At 46.1% G+C, this 19,998-nt stretch overlaps 1 protein-coding gene across 1 annotated transcript; it reads right to left on the bottom strand.

Moving 5' to 3' along the window:
* Positions 1–699: 699 nt before the first annotated feature.
* Positions 700–18,373, bottom strand: LOC118087103 (uncharacterized). The gene is made up of 6 exons (XM_060276473.1): positions 18,253–18,373; positions 16,917–17,103; positions 15,633–15,891; positions 3,137–3,329; positions 2,638–2,803; positions 700–2,296 (listed from the first exon to the last, which is right to left on the bottom strand). Exons 1-6 carry the CDS (start codon positions 18,313–18,315, stop codon positions 2,040–2,042), a joined length of 1,125 nt encoding a protein of 374 aa, XP_060132456.1. The 5' UTR covers positions 18,316–18,373; the 3' UTR covers positions 700–2,039.
* Between the last annotated feature and the right edge of the window lie 1,625 nt (positions 18,374–19,998).

Genomic DNA, 19,998 nt, shown 5'->3' with positions numbered 1-19,998 from the left:
GTCATAAGTGGGCTTTGCCCTAGCCTAGACAAGCAATGCAATAAGAAAGAAGGGAGAGCTTTCGTGCATGTGCAGAGTGTCGTTTTTGCAGCCCTGGGGAACCACAAACACCTCCACACATCTGGAATTAGGAGACAAGGGCTCCTCTACATCTGCACTGTACGTTTAAAGCAGTGTCCTACCACTTTAAGCAGTCATGGCTTCCCCCAAAGAATCTTGGGAGCTGTAGTCTTGAGTGTTGTTAGGAGACCCCTATTCCCCCCACTACAGTTCTTAGAGTGGTTTAACAGTCAATCTCTTCTCGCAGGGAACTCTGGATATTGTAACTCTCTGAGGGGAATAGGGGCCTTTCCAAACAAGTCTCAACACCACTAACAAATGCTCTGTTATGTGTGCGTACAGTTCACTAAAACTGCTCTCCTAAGCAGATTTGGGAGTCTGCCCCATAGAACACAATTGGATTAACAGTTCGGTCCTCGTAACTAAGTCTCCTGGGAAGTAAGTCCTATTGAACTCGGTTGGGCTTTCCCTCAGGTAAGTGCAGTTAGGATTGCAGCCTTAACTCATGAGTAACAATCCGGCTGTAAAGCAAAGTGAAAACTCCACACTCCTGATGTTAGAGGCCTATTGCTCAGAGTGTCCCATCTTAAATCAGAATAAATCACTGGATACACTGAAATGCATGTAAGGCAAGCTAGTTTTATTTGTTTCTCATTCACTGTGCAAAAGTGGTTTCCAACGGATTACAGATTCGGTGTGTCACACCCAACAACATTACATCATCCTCCAAGGATGGTAGCCAGCAAAAATTAACCTACCATAAAAACAATTATGGTACTGAAAGAAAAGTAAATACAATTTATACAATTAGCCTTTCATAAAAGACATCATTAAACAATTCATATTATACATATTTCAGCACTCTGGGCTGTTACGTTCCTTCCTATGAGGATAGAAAACTATGTTTCTGCCTTTATAAAAAGCATTCGTTCAACATCTCGAACGCAAACACTCTGCCTTGGAGAGTCAATCAATGTGAAGAACATCCTCTACACGTTATCGTCACAGGGTAACATTTTCCTCTTGCCACACTATACAGTCTACAAATGTTATAGAACTTCATCACAGCAGCAACATACAAAGGCCTTCTCTCCCCCCCCCTTTTCAAAATAGCCTCTTGCATTTGTGGGCACAGCCAAATAGCAGCTGTTTCACAGACTACATGTGCGTTGGAAGTCTCTACAAATGTCACAGAACTTCATTGAAGCCCTGCATCACACCTTCCTTGAGTTCTTTTGTCTGACTGAAAATGTCCATGAACTCGTAATAGCCCTTGGATGAAGCATGGGGATATGTGTGTGTTTCGAAACCTGGTATTTGCAGGGCTGGAATGTAGCCTGCCATGGAAAGGCAACACTCACAACCCATTACTCCGCCCACTTCTGCTTCTGGCCCCACCCCACTGAAATGCGGCCTCCGGCCTCCAAGGGCTTCCCACAAAGGGAATGTGGCCCTGAGAATTGTAAGTAAGCAAGCAGCGAATTTGTTGTTCAGTTTCCTAGCCTTCATTGGTATTCACCCCGGCTACCAAAATCTGGCCAGTCTGTTGCTGTGGCTGCAAGGAAGCCACACAAAGCACAGAGACTCTTGAAAAAAGAAAACGGCCCAAAAACTTCTTAGAAGTTACTCTTTTTTTGCAAACAAAACCTCAAAAACACACACACACACACACACACACACACACAATCTCTGCACACTTTCTTTCAATTAATAATAAGCATCAAGATCCGAAGACAGCACGATTATAATGATTTGTTGTTCCCCTTGGAACAGCTGCCCGGAATTCTCCCAATAAAAGGATGACTTTGCTTCATTCATTCAGAATGGTTCTTTCTTTCTGATCACTTTGCCTTTCTGAATACGGAAGGCTTCTGTCAGTCAGCTATCAATACATATTAAGCCGCGGTGCAGGATTTGTATGGCAAATTGCCAACTCCTCCTGGATGTCTTAAACGCATGTCGAGTATAAGAGCTCTCTCCTACCAAGGCCTCCACAATTTGTAGGCTGGCTTTGAGATGGCGCCTTGGGGTGACCCCTTCTGAAGCAGAGCGGGGGTAGAAAGAGGAGGGGTGTCCTTGGAAGCCACCTCCCAAGGCTTCTGGAAGTGACTTAAGAGCTTGCTCTGGGTTTCAGAGTTCGTTGAGTGGATGGCCAGGAACTGCAGAGTTTCCTTCAGGCAGGACGAATAGCCTTTGCTGTAATCCTGGGTTCTGCTTACAGACGATGTCGCCAATGCTGTGAAGAAAGATGGGATTTAGAGGTGAGGGTGGCCACAGTGGTGTTTTGACCTAATGTACACTAGCTACGTAAAGGGCATGGCTACCCAACACATTAAACCTAGCCAACAGCCATTTCTTCTCCCTAAGGAACCTTGGGGGCTTGTCATTGTACCAAGGACCCTGGGGACCCATAGGAAGTGTCATTCTCTGAGCAGCACATGGGAATCTTTGCTGCAGTCCTCATTACCCTGACCAAACTACCCCTCCCAGAATTCAGTCGTGGTGGAGATCCATGCACTGAATATGGTATTAAACCGGTACAGGTTTCTAGCATCAATAAACAAAACCAGCACTCACTTTGGCTATATTTTAGGTAGCTGACAGTCATCTCCAGGACGTCAGCCTTTTCCAGCTTGGAGCTGGGCTGGTGTCTTTGGAATTCCTTCTCCAGCAGCAGTTTCAGTCGCTCGATGCTGCCGTTGATGCGGTCGCGGCGCAACTTCTCCACCATCGGCTTCTGCAGCTGTGAGGAGACAAGGAGAGGAAAAGAGAGAGTTAGCAAATCGCATGTGGGGAAAGGCTCAGTTATAAGAGCTCAGTTATAAGAGGCTCAGTTATAAGAGCGTCTGCTTGTGTGCAGAATTTAACCCCGGTTTAAACATCCCCACCCCACCAAACATTGCCACATAAGTCTGGGGGAGGCTGTTGCCTACAACCCTTGAGCCCATTGGTCTGACTCAGTATAAGGAAGTTAAGTACAGTATGTCCATTTTGCTAGCCTTCCACACAACCCCGTCCCTCTTGACAGGACCGGATCTGACCATTTCCAAGCAGGACGATAGAAGAAAACACTTACTCTGGTTTTCGCTTTGGCTGCCTGGATTTCCAGTGAAACGCCGGCTGTTGCCATGATTAACCGAGGAAAGCGAGGAAACTGTTTGGCTTCAGGTCCGCCGTGTGGAAGTGAAAGGCAGTGGGGGCCTCTATTTATATCCCCAAGCCTCATCCAAATGCCTGGGTCCAGAGTGTCTTGGAGTTTCCCACACTCCCTGGCCAATGGGGGAGTTTCTTCGGGACAATAGGGGAGGCATCTATTACAGCATGGTAAATTGACTGTGAATCGCTTTGGGATAATACCACTGTTCCCCAAGGAGCAGGTGGACTGGGGAGCTGGGGGTGGGGGGCGCGTAACAACAGGGACCAGCTTCGAGGAGGATGGGAATGTGGGAACGGCCATTATCTTCGGCCTTGGGAGCCAGAGGGACGTCAACATCTCAATATGCTGCCTTTTTCCCAGGATGGAGCGAAATTATGTGCCAGGGAGCAATGCTCAGGAAGGCTCTGTGTGCGCGCACACCTTCCTCCCCCCCCCTTTCAACTTTCCCGTTTCCAAAAGCTTCCCTTGAAAAGGGTTGGGGGGGGGGGCTAGCAGGATTTGGGAGACCCAGATCTTTCCCACTGACATCAAAGTGTGCTTGCATGAATACAGTGAGGTTGATTTTCAGAGAATAGCAACCAAAATGTAAAAGGGAAAACATATGTTCTGGGGAGGGTGTGGGGAGTGCTGGAGCATAGGTTTGTCAGCCAAAATTATCTCTCCTATGAAAGGTGCACAAGGACACTGCCTTTTTTTGTTTTTGTTTTTCATTTTGCATCTGGCTGGCGTCCACCCTGGAATATAGGCCTCCTCGGAGTAGAACAATTCCAATGAATGAACTTGACTAATTTCGGTCCATTGATGGGTTTATGCTGACTGAGTAGGACTTGGTTGGGTACACACATACCCCAAACACACACATATCACTTCTTGTATTTAGCTGTGCCTCCCTTCATCCTCAGGCCGCAATACAATGGGTACTTAAAAAGGTAAAGGTAAAGGTCCAGTTGTGACCGACTCTGGGGTTGCGGTGCTCATCTCGCTCTATTGGCCGAGGGAGCCAGCATACAGCTTCCAGCTCATGTGGCCAGCATGACAAAGCCGCTTCTGGCGAACCAGAGCAAAACACGGAAACGCCGTTTACCTGCCCGCTGTTGTTGTTGTTTAGTCGTTTAGTCGTGTCCGACTCTTCGTGACCCCATGGACCAGAGCACGCCAGGCACTCCTGTCTTCCACTGCCTCCCACAGTTTGGTCAAACTCATGTTCGTAGCTTCGAGAACACTGTCCAACCATCTTGTCCTCTGTCGTCCCCTTCTTCTTGTGCCCTCAATCTTTCCCAACATCAGGGTCTTTTCCAGGGAGTCTTCTCTTCTCATGAGGTGGCCAAAGTATTGGAGCCTCAGCTTCAGGATCTGTCCTTCCAGTGAGCACTTGGGGCTGTAGCAATACCTATTGATCAACTTGCACTTTGACATGCTTTCGAACTGCTAGGTTGGCAGGAGCTGGGACCGAGCAACAGGAGCTCACCCCGTCCCAGGGATTCGAACTGCAGACCTTCTGATCGGCAAGCCCTAGGCTCTGTGGTTTAACCCACAGCGCCACCCGTGACCCACATAATACTTACATAGTGTTAAATCTCCACCCCTCCTCTGAACAATTATTCAAAAATTTCATTTTATTTTATTTTTCATAATTAGCACAAAAAGAATCCCCAGCCATACTGCATACTTAGGTAGCCTTGCTGTGTAATTAAAAGCAAAGCAAGCAAAGTCGCCTAGCCTTAAAAACAAAACAAAAACAAAAGCCCACAAAGGTCAAAAACACTATTTTTTTTTCAATCCCCAAATCAAAGAAAAGAGAAGAAAATACAAAAGCAGTGGGGGGGAGTGTAATGTGATTATTGCCAGTAATAAAAAGTCCTGGAAGAGGTGAAATAATTCGTAAGTATCATGATATTTTAAGCAAGTAGCACTTAGCAAGTACCATGTCCCTTCAAGCAGGTAGCCCTTAGTTGAGGGAGTTTATTCTCCTCCCTGCTCTCCCTTGGTTTCCACTTGGTTAAAGGAAATCACCCTTCAATTTTTCTTCACTATCTCTTGTACTTTGGCAAATAAAAGGTCTACCGTGACTAACAGCAGATCTCCGGGCTTTCAGGAATCTCCAGGAGTCAAACCTAGGGACTTCTGTGTGCAAAATAGATGTTCAGCCACTCCTTTGCCTGGGGTTGGACTAGATGACCCTCGGGATCCCTTCCAATTCGACAGCTCTGTGATTCTCTGCTTCTGAAGAGCATAGAGACCACACCTGCCCTCCCTTTCTGAAGCCCCAGTTATAGCTGACAGGTTATGAAGAGAAGGCAGTGGTGATGTACTGTATATTCTCGAACAGCTTCCGCCGGCCCCAAGAGTCGGTGAACTCTTAAAGCCTCCAGTTTTATTTCAAACCTGTGAGGTCAGGAAACCTCTATACCTCGTGGACTTGGCTGGTTTTAAAGAATGTGCGTCTCTCCTGCCAAATTGAGCAAAATCTGACCAAAGCCGGGTGGCAAAGTTCTGTGCAACACAGAAGGCTACACTTCCCTAGCTTAACACATGCAGTTTCAACGCCAGGCCACCTGACGAAGAATCCTGTGTGATGCAAAAGCTTGCATATGCCAGCACCGACAGAAGCCATTGCAATAACATTGTTTTACTGCTTCTACCAGCGCAATTCTATCCATTCGGAAGCCAGTCCTATTGAATCCAGGCAGGCCCCTTAACTCCCACCATAAGTGGGGTGAGGATTGCAGCCTTAGGACACAAACCGCTGCCTTTGGTATGGCGCTGAGGGCACACCAGCTGGGCAGGCGGGCTGCTCAAAGTCTGGTGGCGATGCGGGAGGTTTGGATAAGAAATCGGATGTACAGGGTTTTTTTTGGGGGGGGGGTGGAATATGAAATGAGTGGATTTCAGCGATGACTGCCACCCGCGTCACAAAGACCCCGAGGGACTCCCGAGCAGGGGGCGGTGGGTGGGTTCGCCCCTCTTCATGAAATAACTCTCCTTCCTTCTCTCCATCATCTCTCCCCCGCCCCCCCAACAACTCCTTCTCCTCTTCAAATCACCCCTCCAGAGTACAGGCCAGATGGCATGAAAGGCCTAATCAGGCACACGTCTTTTGTCTGCAGTTTAACAGCATGAATGGATCAATGTGTGGGAAACAGGGATTTGCGGGCTCACACCATCTGAGGTGAACCAGGCAGTCATGCCCCAAACAGCAACCTCCTTTTGGGGGGAAGGAGGGGGGGGTTGGTTGCACACACTCCCAGCTTACCCCCCCCCCCCAATTCTCCTGCCACTGCAAAAATCTCTTCCTTTCCACACAGACTTTATAGGCCCATTAAACCAATGAGCTTTTTATCCTCTTCCATCTGCTGGCGGCTAATTCCCAGGGTAAAAAAAGAAAAGAAAAAAAGTGGTGCATCATTTCTATCCATCCTTTTCGTTTTCCCCTTGGAGGGATTGCACTCTGCCCATGCTCTGAGGCACTGTCGTTATCAACTTGACCCTTCTTTTAAATTTCTGTGACTGGATTGGGGTTGTATCCAACGAAGCCCACCTCAGAGTGGACCCCCTCGAAAGTAACACTCAAAAGTTCAATCGGTCTACTCAGAGTAGGCCCTTTTGTAAAAATAAGCAGAAAAACTCTAAGGGCTTTTACTTAATATAAAAAAACATTAAAAATTACGGATAGAAGAGTTAATAACAAATTAACCTAAATTTTACAGGACATAAAAAGGTCAGTACTTTAAAAATATTCATTATGAAATAAAATTGTATGTTAAAATAGATGTTCCCATTGTATACTGTAAACTTACTTGTTAAACTTACTTTGTATACTTGTTAAACTTACTTAAGTTACTAGCAGGCATGCCAAGAAACATACAGTGTGGGTTTGAATTCCCACCTCAGCCACTAAGCTCATTGGTGGAAGTTTGGATAAATTTGTTGGGTAAAGTTTTTATTTATTTATGTTTGTTTATTTTGAGCATTTGCACCCTGCTCTTCAGCCAAAAAGGCACCCCGGGTGGCTTTTACATACAATCATTTTAAAACAAGACAGTCCCTGCCTGCAGGCTTAGCACCTGGAAGACACGATACGCAAGGGGGAAAGGACAAGGAGGGAAGAGGAAGGAAAAAAACCCCCACAAACTCGGGTGGCAAGGCTTAAACACAGCAATTTAAGGGTAGGAGGCACATGACGGAGCTGCTCTTTAAGCAGTGCTGGTAGAATGGGTCCTGATCCGCATCCTATTTATTGAAATAATTAAATATTCAATTATTTATTTACATAATAAACACACAAACATTTTAAGTTTGAAGATTTTCGAACACAGCTTCTCATTTTGTTAGATAATTTATTTGATGACTTGATTGGGGGTTTTTCTTTTTCTTTTTAGAAATGCAATATGTAATGCTTAGGGGACAGAGGAAGTGAAGGATGGGTAACAAACAAGCAAACAAACAAACTTATTCTTAACAATGCTGCCTTTTCCTCCAAGCAGCTCACGGTATGCACACGGTTCTCCTCTCCCCATTTTATCTTCACAACAACCCGGTGAGGTAGGATAGGCTGAGAGGCAGCGACTGGCTCCAAGGTCACCCGGTGAGCTGTATGGCTGAGTGGCAGACTTTCAGTCTTGCCCTCCCACAGTCCAACACTCTCTAACCACCACTACCAGTTGTAGTCTGCGCTGCTCTACATGGAAACAGTGATTTACATACATATTACAGTTATATGCCTCTCCAAGGAACTCAAAGTGCTGCACATGGCTCTACTCCAGACATAGGCAACTTTGGCTCTTTGGAACTACAACTCCCATGATCCCTAGCTAACAGGGCCAGTGGTCAGGGATCATGGGAGTTGTAGTTCCAAAACATCCGGAGAGCCCAGGTTGCCTATGCCTGCTCTACTCCCTCCTTTTGAACCCTGGCCTCCTAGGTCACCTGATGCCGATTTTTAATCATTTAGATGTTTGCAGGGTGGGAGGGAGCTCTGACTCAAGCAGACAGAAATCCGCTCAGCCGCCTCCCTCCCTCCCTCTGCCCAAACTGCCGTGCCCTTTATGGAGCGATGTTGCAGAGGTCTGCTCAGATAGAAGTCCTAGTGATGTCAGTGGGACTGGCTCCCAGGTAAGAACATATAGGACTTCATCCAGTCTAAGTGAGTCCTGTTGAAGTCAATGGGGCAAGTCGTTCCCGGCCCGTTGATTTCAGCAGGGAGTCAGCTCAGCTGGCTTCGACCCGATCCAATTCCTCAATCCCAACATTTCCCCAAGTATTTTGAGCCTGGATTTCTGAACCAGAATTTCCCTGAGCTGCGTCCAACTCAGAGAAGACCCACTGACATTATCAAACCTAAGCTAATGATGGACAATCATTTCAATGGGTCTACTCTGCGAAGGGCTGTCATTGGCTACAACCCCACTGGATTTTGCTTTCCCAATGCCTCCCATAGATTCCGTCAAATGTACCAATATGGGGCAAGCTGAACTGTAATAAAATAAAATATCATCATTATTATTCCCCTTCTCTGAGCCCTCATTCTAACCCCCCCCCCCTATTTCTAGACCTTTTTTAAGAGGGTTTGAAATGAGTTGGGAAGGCCTCCCCAATGCCAGCGATTTGGTGTCAGAGAGCATAAAATTCCCAGCGTTGTTGTTGTTGGGATATAGAGGGGGAGAGAGTCTGGGGGATAATGCTGATCGCTCAATGTGGTCCCTGGGAAAGCATAGCTCTCCAGATGGCCTATCAGGACAGAAATTGCCGGCCGGCACAATAGCGAGCTGCACAGCGGCACTAATGGGCGCTGTGGCCCAGGCACACTTCATTTGTCCTCCCCATGAATGTTATCAATGGGCTCGAAAGTGTGGGAAACACCAAGAAACCCAGCCCCACACTCTGGAGGTTAATAGGGGCATTGTTGGAAGAGTCCCCCTGAGCCGCAGGATCAACATAATAAATATCACCCCCCACCCGGGTCTCCCAGGAGAAAAGCTGCCAGCATTGAGGAAAGCCATCCAGAGTTAAAGGGAACAACAACAACAACAACAACAACAACAACAACAACAACAGCCAACTATATATTTTGCAAAATAATCATTTTCCGTTCTGTCCATTCACTAGTTTTGTTTTCTTTGCGTTCAATGAGCCTCTCGATAGAACATTGCCAAACTTGACATAAGGATTCCTGGTGTGTGTGTTGGTTTTCATCGATGCTGGGCCACCAGCTGCCATTTTGAAACAAGATGGCGGACCGGAACTTGGTGTGACTTTGGTGCGGCTTCAGCCTCTTTTGGTACGGCTTCTTCCTCTTTTTGGCCATGCCTTTCGAGTGTTCCTGAGGTGGTGGTGGTCTATGTTGATATTTGGGTTCTGGGAGCCATTTTGAATCAAGATGGTGGGCTGAAATGTGACTTTGGTGTGACTGTGTCCGTTTTTTTTGGCAAAGGTTTAGCACCCTCTCGAGATATTGTTGCCCAGTGCGTGGTCAGTACTGATGGGAATTGAATTCTTGCTCTTGGTGGGAGAAGAACTGTAAGGTCTAAATCTATCTTAAAATAATAAGAAACCTAAGAAGGGAGAGCAAGACAGCTGGCTTTCAATAGTTAAGCACCTTGGACAGCACACTAGATTGGTCACCTTTAACCCAAGCATGCATTTGGGGACCCACTTCTTAATTTTCTGAGATGTATTTGTATGTTGGTAATGCTGCTGTTGTGACCAAACTTAGGTTAGGCTGAGATCCAGCAGTGGGACCCACACACCTGCTAAAGACCACTGACCTTGATGTCCCCCAATCTGATGAAATTAATTGCATGCCTGTTTCAATTTTAGCAGCTATTTCTAATTGTGCATCAAGTATCAATATGTTTGCTGCCTGGGACTCTTTTGGGGAAAGTGCAGGGTGGAATTACTACTACTACTACTACTACTATGTCATATGTATTCTTAATTCCCAAACTGGTATTAAGATTGCCAGAAGAAATATCAACAACCTCAGACATGCTGATGACATAACCTTGATGGCAGAAAGTGAGGAGGAATTAAGGAACCTTTTAATGAGGGTGAAAGAGGAGAGTGCAAAATATGGTCTGAAGCTCAACATAAAAAAAAAACAAAGATCATAGCCACTGGTCCCGTCACCTCCTGGCAAATAGAAGGGGAAGAAATGGAGGCAGTGAGAGATTTTACTTTCTTGGGTTCCATGATCACTGCAGATGGTGACAGCAGTCACGAAATTAAAAGACGCCTGCTTCTTGGGAGAAAAGCAGTGACAAACCTAGACAGCATCTTAAAAAGCAGAAACCTTGCCGACAAAGGTCCGTATAGTTAAAGCTATGGTTTTCCCAGTAGTGATGTATGGAAGTGAGAGCTGGACCATAAAGAAGGCTGATTGCCGATGGATTGATGCTTTTGAATTATGGTGCTGGAGGAGACTCTTGAGAGTCCCATGGACTGCAAGAAGATCAAACCTATCCATTCTGAAGGAAATCAGCCCTGAGTGCTCACTGAAAGGACAGATCCTGAAGCTGAGGCTCCAATACTCTGGTTTCACCTCAGATTGTATAAATCTTTCGCCTTTTAATACTTTGGCCACCTCATGAGAAGAGAAGACTCCCTGGAAAAGACCCTGATGTTGGGAAAGATTGAGGGCACAAGGAGAAGGGGACGACAGAGGATGAGATGGTTGGACAGTGTTCTCGAAGCTACCAACACGAGTTTGACCAAACTGTGGGAGGCATGGAAGACAGGAGTGCCTGGCGTGCTCTGGTCCATGGGGTCACGAAGAGTCGGACACGACTAAACAAATAAACAACAACAACAATGTATTATTATAAATAATAGGTAAAGGTAAAGGCGCCCCTGACCATCAGGTCCAGTCGTGTCTGACTCTGGGGTTGCAGCGCTCATCTCGCTCTATAGGCCGAGGGAGCCGGCGGTTGTCCGCAGACAGCTTCCGGGTCATGTGGCCAGCATGACAAAGCTGCTTCTGGCGAACCAGAGCAGCGCACGGAAACGCCGTTTACCTTCCCGCCGGAGCGGTCCCTATTTATCTACTTGCACTTTGACGTGCTTTCGAACTGCTAGGTGGGCAGGAGCTGGGACCGAGCAATGGGAGCTCACCCTGTTGCAGGGACTCGAACCGCCGACCTTCTGATCAGCAAGCCCTAGACTCTGTGGTTTAACCCACAGCGCCACCTGGGTCCCTCCCTTATAAATAATAGCAGGTGCAAATTTTATGCACATTAATTCCTTACTGTGCTCAAGTAGGATAGATGGGGGTTAGAAACCTGTGGCCTTCTAGATGGACACTGCTCCTGGATCTGATGTGGGGGGTTTTTTTTTGGGGGGGGGGGGAGGGAGACAGTGCTTTCAGAGAGGGCAAGGCAGCACGAACAGCCACTGTCATTGGTAGGAAGTTGTTGCTCTCCGAGACAGCCAAAATCTGCATGGATGGAATGTGTTACAAGAAAGTTAATTTTCAGAAGTTGTGCCTGAGCTTCCATTTTCCTCGTGTGCCATATCTTGTAAGGTTGATTATTGAACCTTTTTTTAGGGCTAATGAGGGACCCAGGGGATGAGTGACAAGGGAGTGTCCTGTAATCAAGTGGCTGATGGGATAGCAGGAACTGGAGTCACTGAAGTGCCTTCGCCAAATAGACACCCTTATCCCCTCTTCCACAACCACCACACTAAGTATGGCCTGCTCATCAATGCTGGGATGTAACTCAAATTCATTGGAAAGCTCCTCAGTTAAAAAGTCTATGAAAGATGGAATGGACTGGGAAAGCAATGAAGAAATACCTCATCTAGCAGGGGAAAATGAAGGCACAGGCAAGGAAGTCATTTATACAGTATGTGCCCATTTAATGGCCTTGTTAAAGGAGGAACAAGCTGCTACAGACCATACTTGAGAAGCAAGAACTTGGGGCCATTGGTATTAGATGTTCCTTTGGTTGTAGTTTAAAGGACTGAGAAAATGGGAGGCGCTTCAAGCAAAGGACAGAATTCCTATGGATTAGATCAGGGGGCAGCAAACCTTTTCATCAGTCCACTCCCTTGGACCTTCTGTGGGGGGCGGACTATTTTTTTTTGGGGGGGGGGAATTGAACGGATTCCTATGCCCCACAAACAACCCAGGGATGCATTTAAAATAAAAGGGCACATTCTACTCATGTAAAAACACGCTGATTCCCGGACCATCCGCGGGATGGATTTAAAAGGCGATTGGGCCGGATCCGGGCCCCGGGCCTTAGTTTGCCTACCCATGGATTAGATGTTATTTGTAAGGGCAGGAGAAATTTATGCTTTGCATTGAAACAAGATAGTCACAGCAGAAGAGATGGATTTGAGGTCCTGACCAAAGGTGCTTTTCCAGGGTCATATAACTCATCTTTTCTTTTTCTTTTTTGAATTTGCAAATGAAGATAAGTTTTCTGAAAATGGCTGGCTGTCTTTAATTCCCAATGAGCATTGTGGACTGTGTGACATTTCCCCATCCCTCTTGGTAGTGCCATACAATGCTGCAGATGATGATCTCAAGGTTGTTGTTTTTTTGCTTTCATGTCCCGATGCAGAACTCCAGTATTGTAATGGCTCCATCCAGAGCTATCTGTGATACAAGACGCAGTGTTAATGCTGCAGCTAATCAGGCAACTGGAGGAGGGTATGAAAGTGATGGTGAACTGATTTTCCCAATGCTGAACTGATTTTCCTAGCTAGTCATCATATTCATGTCATGCACAAATCCTTGAAAAAGCTGAAGGACACCTCATGTAGAAAAATCCGACTGGCTAGCGAGTCTAGAGTCACCCCGTGAGATAGAGCAAGCTTTGATTGCAACAAACCCACTGGCTCGAACTTATCAAGCATGTTTTAACAGGCGCTATTCAGGTAGCAAACAAATTGTTCTCTGGAAAGAGTTCAGTTTTGGTACACTGCAGGGATGGTTGGGACCGTATGTGTCAGGGGTTCTTGCGACTACTCCAGAGTAACGACGCTCCACATGCTTGTCTTTAAACAGTATTTTATTGCTGCACTCTATTTACAGTGAGACAGGTGTGGAAAACATGTCTGCTCATTCCGATGCAGAATCCATAGCTGCCAAGTTTTCGCTTTTCTCATGAGGAAGCCTATTCAGCATAAGGGAAAATCCCTGTAAAAAAGGGATAACTTGGCAGCTATGGCAGAATCCGGCACTGCCCCTCCGTGTGACTTCCTCCAACATAAGAGTCTCGGGACAGTAAACCTCCTCCCCTTTTTTCTCCTGCATAATTCCGGAACCGGAGGAAAGGGTCTACGCTCCATGCTTTCCTTCTTCCCCCTTTCCCCCTCTATCTCCTCCCTCCTGTGTAGCCGGGGCTCTCCCATGCTGCCAGAGCCCTGGCACTCTCCCTCCACTTCCTGACTGGTTTCCTCAGAGCCCTCGCTTCCATCACTGTTTGGGGAGGAGCTACTTCTGATGCAAGGGGGAGGTTCTCTATACTGTCTCCCCCTTACAGTATGGCACAACCAACTGCTCTAGACAGTTTGATGTTGGACAGGTCCTTTGTACACAAGTGATACTTGATAGCAATCCAGCTGCTGAATTCTGCACCCATATTGAACTATTCTAACACTTTAGCTAAGCAACTCCATTCTGTCATCTTGACTCTGAGCCTTGGAAGATCTGCTCCCTTGCCTTGCAGGCTTTCCCCACCTGTCCTGGGAGGGACGAACTCCAGCTACAAAAGCGAAGACTCTTGGGCTCGGGTGTTGCTGGGTTTTTGTTGTTGTTATTGTTGGGACATTGTTTCTGTTGGTTTTTTGTAGCTTTATTTCAGATATTGTTATTAATGTGGTAATTGTTCAATTCTGTTGCGTATCTTTTAATGCTTTAGATATTGTTTATGATTACTTTTGTTAGGTTGTAGTTGTGCATTCTTTTTCATGCTGTGAGCTGCCTTGAGCATGGTTTGAACCGTGGAAAGGCAGCATGAAAATAAAATTATGTGTGTATGAGTATAAATGCCATGAAAAAATAAAGCAAATACGTATGGAGGCAGGGCTAGAAAGTGAATAGCCCTGGGGCTTCATAGCAAGTGACCAGCGGAGGAAGGTATTGGATTGTGACCTACTCAGAGTAGACCTATTGAAATGAATGGGCTAGGTTAGTCATGCAGATGAAGGCCAATGGGTCTACTCTGAGTAGATTGTGGATTGTAGGAAAATGGAATGAACTGCCTTGTGAATGCAGCCAATGTGTTATATCCAATTAAGTTATATCAGAATAGAACTGAAAATAATGGATCCAAGATAGTCAATTTCACCAATTTCAATTGGTCTGTCTCAAGTAGAACTTAGTTGGATTACAACCCTATGATTATATAGTGGCTTATACCTAATGGGTTCTTTACAGAGGTGAGATTTGAACAGATGTGTGTTGTTTTCTTGTTTGTGTTGTTTTGCAGCTTATTAAGTATACTACTCCAGAGCTGAAAGGATGGATTCGTTCATTGTGGAAGAAAAAAATGATTTCTTTATTAACATTTCCCTCAAAGAAATTCAAATAGTATTCAACACCACATGGGATGAATGCAACATCGCTTTATAAAAGCAGTCCAGTTAGTTCGTGTTCAACAAACGTACATACGCACATTACTTTCTCCTTATTAAAGATACATAAATATGTGCTTCCTTCACAAAAGGCAGAAAACTCTCCCTAATGGGAGAAGCATAAGACACAGCGAGTGAAACCTAACACAGGGGGCGAGGACCGGAAGGCCCTTTAGATGCTGTTGGAATGCCGATTCCCATCAGCCCCAGACAGCATGGCCGATGGTATGGGAAACCTCTGAAATCTCTCCCCGCTCAAAGATTGGAGTGTGGTACACACTACAGTATCAGAATTCTCAGTCAGTGGAGCGAGGTTCCTGGAAGGTTCACTCAGAAAGGAAAGAAAGAAAGAAAGAAAGAAAGAAAGAAAGAAAGAAAGAAAGAAAGAAAGAAAGAAAAGACTAAAGCACTTTGATACAAATTACAGCTTCGAAACAAAAGCACCCCTTCTCTCTGAAAGGCAATATGAACAGAGAGCCAGGAAGTCTTTTAGTCTCCCAACAGATGCTGTTGGAAGTCCTCGGCAAGGCATTCCCTATTGTCAGAAAGCTGAAACCTTCTTTTATTTTCTAGACTGCCAAGGAAAAGACTCCTCCTCTCTGCCACGGCAGCCCATAAGAGCAGACCCTCCACGCTCCTTCATTGTGAAGGGAAATGACTTTGCAAGAACATTTCTTGCGACAAAAAACAACAACCCAACTCTCCCCTCCTTGGAAATCAAATGCTTCCTACTTCTTAAAGAGGAATCGTAAAGATTCCTTTAGGTTTTATCTGAGCTTTCTTTGTCTTTTTCTGTGTAGGTGGTTATTCTACTGGAAGTCCGTCCAGCGCCTCCTACCACGGTCTCCAGATCACCGTGGCAGGTGCTGGGGGCTTCTTGCTGGCAACTTGTTTCTTGGGTGGGGCTCGAGGAGATGGTGGCAGGCAGCCCATGGCGGGAGCCGTATCTGCGATGACGTGGACTTTGCAGAAATGCTTAATCAGCCGGGCTTGCGTTTCTCTCTTGGGCTCGCAGAAGGAGAGGAAATGCAGCGCTTCCTTCAAGCAACGCAGGTAGCCAGTGTTGAAATCAAGCTCTGGATTCTTCTGGCTCAGTGCTAGAGAGATGGAATAATTTTATTTTAATTTTTTTAAAAATTATTATATCAGATGCACAGATGTGAGCACAACTTAGGTGTGCGATTATGGCTGTTTCTTTGGCTATTCATACATTTAACATGCATTGTTCCACCTACAAAAGAAAATCCTGGTACAGTGGTCCCTCGACTTACAAAGTTAATCCGTTCCAAACGGACCTTCGTAAGTCGAAAAAGTCGTAAGTAGAAGCCAATGGGGGGGGGAATCGGAAGTCGAAAAAATCCTATCTAAACCACATCCAAAATGGCGGATGGAACTCTCTTCGTAACTCGAAACATTTGTACGTCAAGTTACTTGTAAGTCGAGGTACCACTGTAGCTGCAGTTTTCCCCTCACCAAGCTATAATTCCTGGCACCCTTAACAAGCTATGGTTCCCAGGATTCTTCGGGGCAAGCTCTCAGTATAGTGCGGTACTTCAGCGAGTTGGATTTAGGCTGGGAATGGGGGTACCTGTGGCTTCCTAGATGTTGTTGGACTACATTAGACCCAGTTAGCATGGACAATGGTCAAGGATGATGGGAGTTGTAGTCCAACATCTGGAAGACCACAGGTTCTCCAACCCTAGTCTAAATCCAACACTCTGCACTACCACACCATACTGAGGGACCTTTGGGCATATAACGCAGGAGAAGCATGCATCTGCCACAGGTCAACCAATCATCCCTCCCTGAAGAATATATCTACATTTTCCCTGTGCCGTATTCTTATACTTAAAAATGTGTTGTGCAAACTGGCCTCAAACCTTGATCTGGGAAATCTAGCTAGGAAACAAATGACCCCACAACCCACGGCAGGCTCTGGCTTTCCACAACTCTCACTTACTCCTTGCATACAATTTTATTTTATTTTTGAAAGCAAATTTTGTCAAATGAATAAGACACTACAGGTGCCATTCAAACCCCCTGCATACAAGTAACCTCAGGGACTTGTGAAACGTTTGCCTGACAAGTCTTGGGTACCTAAGGATGGAAATCCCACACTCACCAGGTGCCTGCATTTGATGCTGATGCTGCTGCTTCAAGTAACTGACAGCCACTTCCAAGATGTCTGCTTTCTCCAGCTTGGAGTTGGGCTGATGCCTCTGGAATTCTTTCTCGAGGAGGACCTTCAGCTGCTCAATGCTGCTGTTAATCCGATCGCGGCGCATTTTCTCGACCACTGGCTTCCTCAGCTGCAAAGGAGAAAGAAGGAAAAAGGCCTTTAAGCTTCACAAAGTCAGTGAATAAAACCTACGCAACAGCATTCAGGGGCCACTGGCCATGCAGAATTTTCCAGTGCCTGTCGTTTGATTTTAGAATAGCAGAATTTCCACCTTTGCATTAGGGGGTAATTGATCTCCTAGCTCAATTCTCTCTCTCCCCCTCTAATCTAGCACACCTTAACTCACATTTGATGGTAATAGATAGATACCTAGATAGACAGACAGATGGACAGACAGACTAGATTTATCTAATCTATCTAAACTAGGGGTTCCCAAACCCTGGTGAATGGACCACTAATGGTCTCCAAGCATCATTTAGGTGATCCACTGCATGCCCACCCACATTAAATATTCCTAGTGATTTTAAATTCCGTTGCTTCTTTTGTTTCTTATGTTGTATTAAATAGCAGCACAGTTTGAATTCCAGGGAATGCAAATTGTCATCCAATGCAACATAGGGAAATAAAAGAAGCATTAAAATCCATTTTTAATTTAGCACAGTGCATTACAGCTGCCACTACAGACAGAGGACTTAGTAAACAGCCTGTCGAGACCCTCAGCAACTTGCAAGTGGTCCAGGAAGACAAAAAAGTTTGGCAACCACTGACCCATCCAGCTTAATGTTCTGTTTAACCACACACCCATTGAACAGCTCAATTTAAATATCCCATCCATCCCATTTAATAATCATTTGTTGATCCACCCAGAAAATCTATCCATTCATCCTTCAGTCTAATATTCTACCTACCCTTTTCTAAAATAACTGTATGTGCTCAACCCGAGCTTTCCCTCTATCCTCCCTACAGCCTTCCTTTCTGCCAGTGTTACCTTCTGCCCAACACACACACACCCCGACATCAGTTCACACATACAAGCCAGTCCTTTGATTGATCTGCACTTGATGATGGACAGCTGAATGTATGATCTGACTCTCTTTTCATGGGGGAGAGGGGAGAAGCAGAAGCAGAACACTGAAGCAGTGCGAGGACATCCTAAACGTTCTAACTTGTGGCGTTGTATCTGCACACACACAAGACACTGAGGGATGGCAGCATGTGGGGACCAGCTCTAGGGTAATGACACCTCTGCCAAGACCGGCCTGCTGAAACCCTTGCCTACCTTGTTCTTCTCTTTTGCCAGCATCCTCTCTTCCTCCACGTGGACCATGCAGCTAGGAGCCATCCGTGACCCTGTCAGCCTTAGTCAGGCAGCTCTGGGTATTAGCTGTCTGACCCGAACGCAACCCTTCTGCTCCAAAGCTCTCTGCGGGCCTCTATTTATATCCGCCAGCAGCTCAGCAGCGATGTGAGTTTTGGGCTCCTTGGCGTTTCCCACAGTCACGCAGCCAATCCCGGCACGCGGTCAGATAATAGAGGAGGCATCCCTTTAGTGCACGCTACATTGACCGTCAATGAGCCCCAAAGAGAATAGCCTTCTGCCTGTACCAACTGGTAGGGTACGCAAAGCCGCGCGGCAGGACTGCCGGAGGATCTGGGAAAACCTCTCTCCCCCCCCCAGCTGCCTTGCCCGGGATCAATTGCATTCCAGAGTTTCAATCCATCCATAGGTGGGGAAGCAGTTTGCTGTTGAGTGTAAAAGTCTGAAGGGAAAAAGAAGCAGCAGCATATTGATCGGGAAGGCAGGAAAAGGAGAGTTAAAGTGGGCTTGGTGGTGGTGGTGGTTGTTAATTTATTAACTGGTTGATTGAATTTGTATACTGCCCTTTATTTGTAGATCTAAGGGCAATTCATAACATAAAATTGCAATATTAAAATGGCAAATATTTATTCCTTGCGTTTATAGAAGTAAAGCAATAAACGGAGTTGAAGCAAAAGCCACGATCACATAATTGTAGAGTTGGAAGGGACCCCGAGGGTCATCTAGTCCAACCCCAGGAATCACGGCTAAAGAATTCCTGGCCGATGGCTGCCCAACCTCTGTTTGAGAACCACCAATGGAGGAGAGTGTGCCAATCAGGACACTTGGGTTGCATACGCCTGACTTCTCCCACAATGCTGGGAATTGTAGCTCTGAAAGGCGGTGAACTACGGCTCCCATGATTCTTTGGCAGAAGCCATGGGCTTGATATCTATGATGTGTGCACAGACTTTGGTGACTGAGCTGTGGTAGTGGGGCTGATAATGCCAAGGTTGCAGGTTTGATCAATGTTTGGGACAACTGCATTTTCCTGGGTTCAGACTAAGATGGCCCTCAGGTGGTCTTCCAACTGTACAATTCCATGATCTTATGATTCTATGAAATGCCACTGTCCATCTCCTGTCCCCGGTCAAGATGCATATCTATTCAAAACATAAGAAAGCTACCTTATACTGAGTTGATATACCACTACCTATTGACTTCTGTGTGCAGAAGGTCCCGGATTCAATTCTCAGCCTCTCCTTCAGATGTCTTCTAATCTATATATATATATAAATGTAAAAATCTTGAAAGTGTCGGCCGAACTTTTCTCCGTAACCGCTTGACCGATCGTCCTGAAATTTTGACACAACGATCCAGGCCACTTCCCGAGGGTTGTTGGGGAAAACCCCCCTCAAATTTCGCATCTGGGCAGGTAGAAACCTGGTTTTCCACCAAGTCAAACAGAGCCCTCAAGTGGCGTTATACCCTCCTCCACCCCCTCCCTTCCTGTGAAATCTAAGCCACACCCACAAACCAAATGACATCATCAACCAAGCAACTGAAACCACCAAGGCGGCCATTATCAGACCCCTAGGCCTTTGTTTTATGTAGGCCCCTGCTGCCAGGCCCCCACTAGGCCCGCTGGGGGAATAACCCACAGCAATGCACTTGGGGGCACCACTACCCCCCCAAAATCCCCCACCAAATAACCACAAGACAAAAATA

Source organism: Zootoca vivipara, chromosome 6 (genome assembly GCF_963506605.1).
Source record: "Zootoca vivipara chromosome 6, rZooViv1.1, whole genome shotgun sequence".
NCBI classification, from domain to species: Eukaryota; Metazoa; Chordata; class Lepidosauria; order Squamata; family Lacertidae; genus Zootoca; species Zootoca vivipara.
The sequence above is the reverse complement of the archived record's forward strand: the minus strand, read 5'-3'. Positions and strand labels throughout refer to the sequence as shown.